This window comes from Oryx dammah, unplaced genomic scaffold, assembly GCF_014754425.2.
Source record: "Oryx dammah isolate SB20612 unplaced genomic scaffold, SCBI_Odam_1.1 HiC_scaffold_639, whole genome shotgun sequence".
Classification (NCBI taxonomy): domain Eukaryota; kingdom Metazoa; phylum Chordata; class Mammalia; order Artiodactyla; family Bovidae; genus Oryx; species Oryx dammah.
The window spans coordinates 1,262-9,986 of NW_024070793.1; the positions used below are offsets into that span (position 1 = coordinate 1,262).

Consider the following 8,725-nt stretch of genomic DNA (forward strand, 5'->3'; position numbering starts at 1 on the left):
TAGAGGGCCAAAGAATTGTTGCCATCAACTTGTGGCGCTGGTGAAGACCCCTGAAAGTGCCTTGGACAGTATGGAGATCAAAGCAGTCAATTTTAATGGAGATCATCCCTGAATACTTGTTAGAAGGATTGATGCTGAGGCTGAAGGTCCACTATATTGGTCATGTGATGTGAAAAGCTGACTGACTGGAACAGTCCCCGATGCTGGCTAAGACTGAGGGCAGAAGGAGAAGAGGGCGACAGAGAATGAGACGGCTGGATGGCATCACCAGTGCAATGGACATGAACTTGGGCAAACTTCAGGAGATGGTGAGGGACAGGGAAGTCTGGAGTGCTGCAGTCCATGGGGTTGCAGATACAACCTGGCAAAGGAACAACAGTCTCTTGAGATAAAGCTGTGCCAGGGAGAGTAGAAATGAAAAGGTTTGTGAGAACAATGGAAGCACCAAGCTCTCCCCTAGAGATGGAGGATGTGGGTCAAAGCTGGCCACCTGAATGAGTGCCCTCTTGAAAGGTGTGCCTTCTGGTCAAATTGTTGAGTCCACTTCTCACACAGCCCTGATCTGTAGGTCAGCAGGTACCAGTTTGTGTCCTGAGGGCCTGATCCCCTCCTGAGGATCAGGATCTCAGTTGGTGTGAGATGCCCAGCCCTGTTGGTGGATATGCAGGCTGGCCACATGTCACTCCATGGCTACAAGCCCCAGAGATCTTCCTCCTTGACCACAGCAATGGACCTGGACCTGGAGTTGGCCTTGGGGTTGTCCATGGAAGGAAAGGTGGGAACAGATCATGTCTTCCTGTTTTTGTTTCTTAGGTGGCCAGCCAACACAGCTTGCAGGATCTTACTTCCCCAACTAAGAATGCAATCCACTCCTCAACAATGAAAGTGCAGAGTCCTAACCAATTCAGGAGTACCAGAGAATAGTCAGTAGGTCATTTCTTGAGCCTGAAAGACAGCCCAGAAGTCAGACATTGGCTGCTGAGAAGCAGCCTTCCTTCTGTGGGTCAGGCTTTAATGAAGTCACCAATCATTCCTCTCTCATTGACCTCTGGGAGCCCTGTAACCAAGGCCCATAGCATAGAAACTTCTCGACGTAGAGAGAAGGACAACATACCCATTTCCCATTCATATTCATTCCCTGGCTACAGAACCAAATGCCTGTCAATAAATTCATCTGCTCTCAACCAATCTATAGAAACCATGCTCTCCTCCTGCCTAGAAACCTTCCTGCAGAAGAGGTTGAACTCATGTCCTCTGCTTCTTCCTAACCTAACATAGGAAGGCTTTTCTCTACATCTATTGATAAGCTTCAGTGTGTTCTGCTAGACAACAGTGGTTTCTCTTCCTTTGTTTTTGGAGGTGGGGATGGTTAAAACAAATACTCCCATGGGTTGGGAAGATCCCCTGGAGAGGGGAAGGGCTACCCACTCCAGTATTCTAGCCTGGAGGATTCCATGCACTGTGTAGTCCATGGGGTCGAGAAGGGTCGGACGGGGCTGAGTGACTTTCAGTTTCACCATTGTGGTTTAGTTGCTAAGTTGTGTCTGACTCTTTTGTGGCCCCATAGACTGTAGCCTGCCAGGCTCCTCTGTCCATGGGATTTCCCAGGCAAGAATCTTGGAGTGGGTTGCTATTTCTTCCTCCAGGGGATCTTTCCCACCCAGAGACTGAACCCAGGTCTCCTGCATTAAGTGGTGGCTTCTTTCCCACTGAGCCACCAGAGATCAGTCTTTCCCAAGTATTGGAGGGTTTCACACCTTGGGATTCACTTCCCTTCAGAGAAGTGAATGTGGCAAAATTTGAACTTCCAGATTCCCAGGCCCCCTCCTCTGGTAATATGAGTTTTTTCAGTGTGAAATGCAGCCCTAGAAGCTCTATGTTTAACAACGTCCCAGGGGATTCTGAGATTTGAGCAATCTCAAATCCTCCTCCTTGGAGCATGACAGTGTCCGACCTTGGCTGTCTCAGGCTCAGCAGGCTGGAAAGGAAACTAGGGGTGTACTTCGGTTTCTCTCAGAAAGTTATTTGAGGGAGTGTTGGAAAGTGACAGTGTCGTCATAGCTGTTTCTTAATCAGGGACTTGATGATTATCTTTGTTGTAAATCTTGAGATCCTGCAGCTGCCTGGTTAATGTGATTGCCAGAGGTCAAAATGCCCACAAGGCACATTCCGGCTTGACCTTATTTTAGGGTTTTAGGCAATGGCACCCCACTCCAGTACTCTTGTCTGGAAAATCCCATGGACAGAGGAGCCTGGTAGGCTTCAGTCCATGGGGTCACTAAGATTCAAGCACAACTGAGCGACTTCACTTTTGCTTAACACTTTCATGCAATGGAGAAGGAAATTGCAGCCGACTCCAGTGTTCTTTCCTGGAGAATCCCAGAGACAGAAGAGCCTAGTGTGCTGCCAGCTATGTGTCACATAGAGTCGAATACGACTGAAGCAACCTAGCAGCAGTAGCAGCTGTCCTCTATTTAAGGCACAGCCACGTCTCTGGCTGCTGATGAGTATGTAGAAATTTGATGAGTACTGTCTCTAGGAAGTTACCATACTGTAGAGTATCCTGCAGGGAGGGCCACCTTCTCGCCCCCAAATAGAAAAACTATTGGGGCAACAATGACGAGGATGGAGAGGTTCCATCCATTGTTGTTCTGAGACCGCAGCAGAACCAGCGTGTCCACGAGCACAGCAGGGCCTCACCCAAGACCCTTTGATGCAGGCTTTGCACCTCACCAGGGAGAAAGTCCATGATGCTTCTGTGCTTAATAGAGAGCAAAAGAAAAACTGAATTTCATTTGTGGGCTTAAAGTTGAGCTCCCATCAGCACGTGTGTAGGTGAGAGCCTTAGGAGAGGGAGAGGGGTGAGGTGGAGGTTTCCAAGGTGCTTTGCATTCCTTGTTCACTGGCACTGAGGGAACTTCCGGTTACCCAGCTACACTTGGGAAGGAGCCTTTGAAGGTCATCGTGAGGGTACAGGTCATTGGACAGAGCCCAGGCTGGGATGTACAGGGGGACGCCTGATACTCCATTTGCAGGCGTTTGCTGACACAGATATGTGACCTTGGCCCACATTGATTTCCCTTCAGGAGAGCCCTAAGCCCTCAGTGGATTTCCCAGCAGAATAAGGCGTCTCCCAGGTTTGGCCAGCCAAAAGAGTTCCATTCTCTCCTAACCCACATTCCTAAATGTAATCTCCTAGCTTCAGTGAGAAAATGCCCTTTGCCTCCAGGGAGGGAGGAAGCATGGATCTTGGGTTTGCCTGGGGTTTAAGGGATCCACCTGGTCCCTTTTTAGCCACTACCTCTGCTGGTAATTTCTCAAGCCTCGCCTAGGAATAGTCTTTGAATTCCTCCAAACAAAACAGAGGTGTCTTGGATACTTTCCTTGGTTTCACTCCAAACATCTGGTCCGTCTGTTCTCCGGGCCACCTCCTAGGTGTCATTTTAACCTGACCAGTTCCAGGCAAGCCTGAACCCTCCAAATCTGAAGGACCGACCATCCCTCCATTACACCTCTGTTCCCCCGTGAACGAGCGCATGTTTCACAGTCTGGCATAATGTGTAAGTGACTGTGTGATACTTGGGAATCTTACTCTGTTTCTTTTTCTTCTCGGGTGACACCACCATCTGCACAAAGCTGTCTGAACATCAACATTTGGGTGATTTTGATGTGGCCCAAACTCCCGCAACGAATGTACCTTCAGGTTGGTTTTCTTCTTTCACGTTTTGCTTTTCTGAACAGACATAGAATCCCATCAGTTGTATATAGTAAGGAAGTAAAGAAACCCAGTCAGCCTTAGCTGGATGGAGATCTATTAGTAAGATAGCACTTGAGCTGGAAAGGGAAATTTCAGCCAGAATCTGAAATGCGTGTCCTGGAAGGAGAAGAGGGACTGAGGCCTGAGCACACTGTTCCATGCTCAGGCTCGGACAGATTTACCTGCCTGGGTATCCATGGATCAGGCCACACGGGCCAGGATCCTGTAGAGAACTTTCTTTGCTTTTCCATTCACATTGGCAATTGCACGCTTTGCTTTTGCTTCTGCATGCAGTTTTACTTCATCCCAGACATTTTGGTTTCTTCTCTGATTTTCGCCACTTGTACAGACCATTAACAACATTTCTTAACCAAATAGAATTTGGCAGGGGGCAAGTGGTGTGGATGGGGTAGGGTGGGGTGAGCCTGAGGGGATGGGGCCACAGCAAACAGCATCTGGGATCGTAGTTGCCTGAGAGGGATGGAACTCGTGCTCCTGCAGTGAAAGGACAGAGTCCTCCTCACTGAACTGCCAGGGATGTTCCCAGCATTGATTTAATGAAAGACATCTAATTCAGAGGAATTTTTGAGTGACATTTTACATTTTCATTTGGGACTAATGATTATAGTTCCTGTATTTTATAGTTTTGTGATTTAACTAGCTTAAAAGGTTTTTGGGCTTTCTTTTTGTTTTACAAGGTAAAAACTGTTTTGAAGTTGATGGAATACAAAAATAAAAAATGTGTAGAATATTTTAAAGAATGGAGGCTTTGTTCTGAATGTGAGTGCTTTGCTCCAATGAAACAAATGGTAATGACATTTGTAGAAGAGACACACAGTGAAAGGTACATCTTTTTATTAAGTGACATGTCAGCACCCATTAGGTGAGTTATTGGTTGGAGTTTAGAGACAGGCCATGGTGGTCTAAACTCCTTACTTCTGTTTTCAGCCCTTTAGAAATAATCAGAAGTTTTCTCTGAAGAGAGTGGGGTCAGCTGTCAGACTGGTAGGTGTCTACTGGCCAGCAGGGCAGGGATTAAATGCAGCAGCAGTAGACATGGTATGGGGCAAGAGATCACCTTGTCCCTTTGTTGCTGCCCAAAGAGGGGCTTGTCAAGGTGCCAGTGGGGCAAAAGCTGTGACTTTGTGGCCAGAAGTTGTCTCTGACCCTGCCTTGAGTTCTCTGAGTGTGGAGGAACAGCAAGGTCACCCAGGATCTTGGCCAGAGAAGGACGCCCCCCACCCTGGCATCTGACATCCTCCCCAGGACTCGTTCCGGAGTAGGTTCTTCAGGTTTGGCGTCCGGGCCCCACCCTGACTCCTGGAACTGGCCAGCCAGAGCCTCGTGTGGAATGAGGCCTTGGACATCACAGCCCTGGAGGAGCTGCCCATCGAGCTCTTCCCGCCGCTGTTTAAGGCGGCCTTTGCTGGGAAGCACACCCGTGCCGTGAAGGCGATGGTGCAGGCCTGGCCCTTCCCCTGCCTCCCGCTCGGGGCCATGATGAAGGACCACCAACCTCATCTGGAGACCTTCCAGGCTGCACTCGACGGCCTGGACGTCCTGCTTGCTCAGGAGGTCCGCCCCAGGTAAGGTCGACCTGGCAGAACGGTGGGGCCTGGGGGTGTGAGCAAGATGCGGCCAGGGCAGGAGGATCACCTGGAAGAGGCGTTCGGGTGTACAGGACGAGTTGAGGGGCAGAGGGGACAAAAGGCATGTGGCCCTCCCCCAGTGTCCCTTAAAGTGGGGACCAAGGTTGGCCGGGAGGCCAGAGGAGCTGTGGCATGTGGAGTGCAGAGCCCTCGCGGGGTCCCGGTGCCTGCCGACCTCTGCACAGCTCAGTGTGTGCCCCGTGGCCCCGCAGGTGGTGGAAGATGCAGGTGCTGGACTTGCACTGGAATGCGCACCAGGACTTCTGGGCCCTGTGGTGTGGCATCAAGGCCAGCGTTTGCTCGCTGCTGGAGCCCGAGCCGGCCCAGCCCATGCAGAAGACGCGCAGGGTGGAGGCGCAGGTGGGGCTGATGCCGGCACGGGCCCCTGTTGAGGTGCTGCTCGACCTGTGCCTCAAGGAGGACACCCTGGACGAGACCCTCAGCTACCTGTTGAAGAAGGCCAAGCAGAGGAGGAGCCTGCTGCACCTGTGCTGCCAGAAGCTGAGGATCTTCAGCATCCCCGTGCAGAGCATCAGGAGGATGCTGAGGCTGGTGCAGCTGGACACCGTCCAGGACCTGGAGGTGAACTGCACCTGGAAGGTGGCCACACTGGGTAGGTTCCTGCTGTACCTGGGCCGGATGGGCAACTTGTGTCAACTGCTGCTGTCTCATGTCCACGTGTTGCCGCACACCACCCCCGACAAGGAGGAGCACTGGGTTGGCCAGCTCACCACCCAGTTCCTGAACCTGCCCCACCTGCAGGAGCTCTACCTGGACTCCATCACCTTCTTGGAGGGCCACCTGCACCGGGTGCTCAGGTGAGGGGTGGTGCCAGCTCCACAGTCCAGAACAGGCCTCTCTCATTTTGTGCCCTCTGGGGACATTGCCAGGGTGCACGGGTCACTGGGAAGTCCTCACAGTGCCGCCACCGCTCTGTCCCTGGGTGTCCTGTCGGGTCACCTCCCTGGTCAGGGTCAGAGGTGTGGCCTACGTTAGATGTTGTCAAGGGAGAGTTCTTGCTGGGAGTCCACATAGTGGTGGTCAGGTGTGATGCCTATGGGAGTTCTTTCTGAGAGAGTGATGTCTTAGCTGAGATGATGACAGATAACTAAGAGAGAAAGCCATTGGTCCATCAGGTGTCAGGTTAGAAGTCCGAAGCTCTGTTTCTCCCTCCCACCTGCCACTTCTGTCCTTAGTTATTTTAGGGTCGAGGTGAGCTATGGGAAGTGGGTGATTCTGGAGATGACAAAGAGGCATCAGGAGGGGAACATTGTGGCTCCTATCAGTCCAGAGAAGAGAAAAAGTCAATGAGCATCATTGTTCAAGTGGCTCCATTAGCTTTAAGTTCAAATTACAATTGTTATTTTCCTCCCAGACTTCTGAATACATAGGAAATCCTCAGGAACAGGTTATCGCTCTGCCTTGATAAAAGCTGAGAGGATGCAGCCTAGTCTGTCTGTAAAATCAGTTTCATTGATTCCCATTTTGGCAGCTGCAAACTCCAAGCATTAGGAATAAATATGTTCACTGAGAAACCAGAAGAAAGAAAGAAAGAAAAAAGAATTGTAGGTGGTGATGAACAGTCTGTGACCCCTGAATATCTGGGGGATATTCACCCAGGGATCATGTGTAACTGCTGGTATCCACCAGCCCATGTCCACTGCATCCAATCTGCTGTTGACTTCAACTAGCCGTGTCCTGTAGAAACACTTTAATTCCTGCTAACCAATTACTAGTAAGCTGAAATAGGCAAATGACATTTGTTTATGGTTTCTTTCCCACATTGAAAAGAGTTCATCATTTTGTGCAGGGGGAGGTCATACCCATCTGAGCAAGACCTTCCCCTTGGAAGACCCTCTGCCTTCTAGTCAAGAAGGTGAGAGGCTAGCTCCAAGCCAGTGAGATGCCCTGTGTTTTCATGAATCAGGCCTCTCCTCCGCACATGCCTCTGATTGCCACCTATGCCCCTGGGACTGATTGTCCTGTCTCTCCCCAGGATCCTGAAGACCCCTATGGAGACCCTGTCTATCAACAACTGCCTGCTTTTGGAGTCAGAACTGACATACCTGTCACAGTGCCTGACCGTCAGCCTGCTGAAGGACCTGGACCTCAGCGGGGTCAACCTGACCAGCCTCAGCTTGGAGCCCCTGCAGGTCCTGATTGAGAGGACCTCGGCCACCCTGCAGGACCTGGAGCTGGACGAGTGTGGCATCATGGACTCCCAGTTCAGAGCCCTCCTGCCCTCCCTGAGCCGCTGCTCCCAGCTCACCACCTTCAGATTCAGCGGCAACCCCATCTCCATGTCCGTGCTAGAGAGCCTGCTGCACTACACCGAGGGGCTGAGCAAGCTGAGCCTCGAGCTCTACCCCGCACCCCTGGAGAGCTATGAGGATGTGCATGGTACCCTGCACCTGGGCCTCCTGGCTCAGCTGCACGCCCAGCTCAAGCAGCTGCTGTGCACCTCTGGGCGGGCCAGCATGGTCTAGTTCAGCGCCAACCCCTGTCCACACTGCGGTGACGAGTTCTTGTACGACACGGAGCCCATGCTGTGCCCCTGCTACATGCCCGCCTAGCCCAGTTCACGAGTCACAGGCTTTTTCCCTGGCACTGGAACACTGCCCATCCAGACCTCAGTGCATCCAGAAGACCTCAGTGCATCCAGAAAACCAGAAACCACAGTTTCAGACAATTGTTCCCTGCATGCAGGAAAAGGAAAGGTGATTTAGACTGGGCGGGGAGGGAGGAGTTGGTGGGATTTGGGGAGAGATGTGTTACTACAAAGTTAGAAATGTAAATCTGAATTTTGGAGGAGAGTTTTGGGCTTGGGAATTTGATGGCAGTATTACCGCTGTGTTGGATTGTAAACAAAGAAATAAAGGGAACATCAGTGTCAATCATTTGGTGTCCTCTGTGATCTGTGACCATGATTCTCCCCTTTAAGCTCATGACGCTCCTGTTAGTGGTTAAGTAAAAGGGCCTGAGCATGAGTGGGACCCAGATGCTCTCTGATAGGCAAGGATCGGCTAGAGGGGTTCAGGGCACTATTTACCCACTCCCTATGGTTCTCATTTACAGGGCAGCCACCTCCTCACTTATATCTGAGGTTGTTCAATCTGTCATCATATACAAGGTGCGTCCTCAGGGCCTGGGATGAACTAAGTGTCCAGCAGCGAGCACCGCTGGAGGGAAACTTCTTCCCAGGTACCCGTGCTGTTAACCCCACCCAGGCCCTGGACTCGAGAATTTCCTCAGTGGATCCAGCAGATGCAAAGCCTCCATCTCAGACCCTGGGCAGTGCCAAGACAGGTTCACTGTGCAA

At 51.3% G+C, this 8,725-nt stretch overlaps 1 protein-coding gene across 1 annotated transcript; it reads left to right on the forward strand.

Moving 5' to 3' along the window:
* The first annotated feature begins 3,667 nt into the window (after nt 1–3,667).
* Nucleotides 3,668–7,979, forward strand: LOC120859345 (melanoma antigen preferentially expressed in tumors-like). The gene is given in 4 exon segments (XM_040235483.1): nt 3,668–3,703; nt 5,024–5,343; nt 5,619–6,224; nt 7,403–7,979. Coding segments are annotated over 4 exon segments (1,539 nt in total).
* Nucleotides 7,980–8,725: the final 746 nt, after the last annotated feature.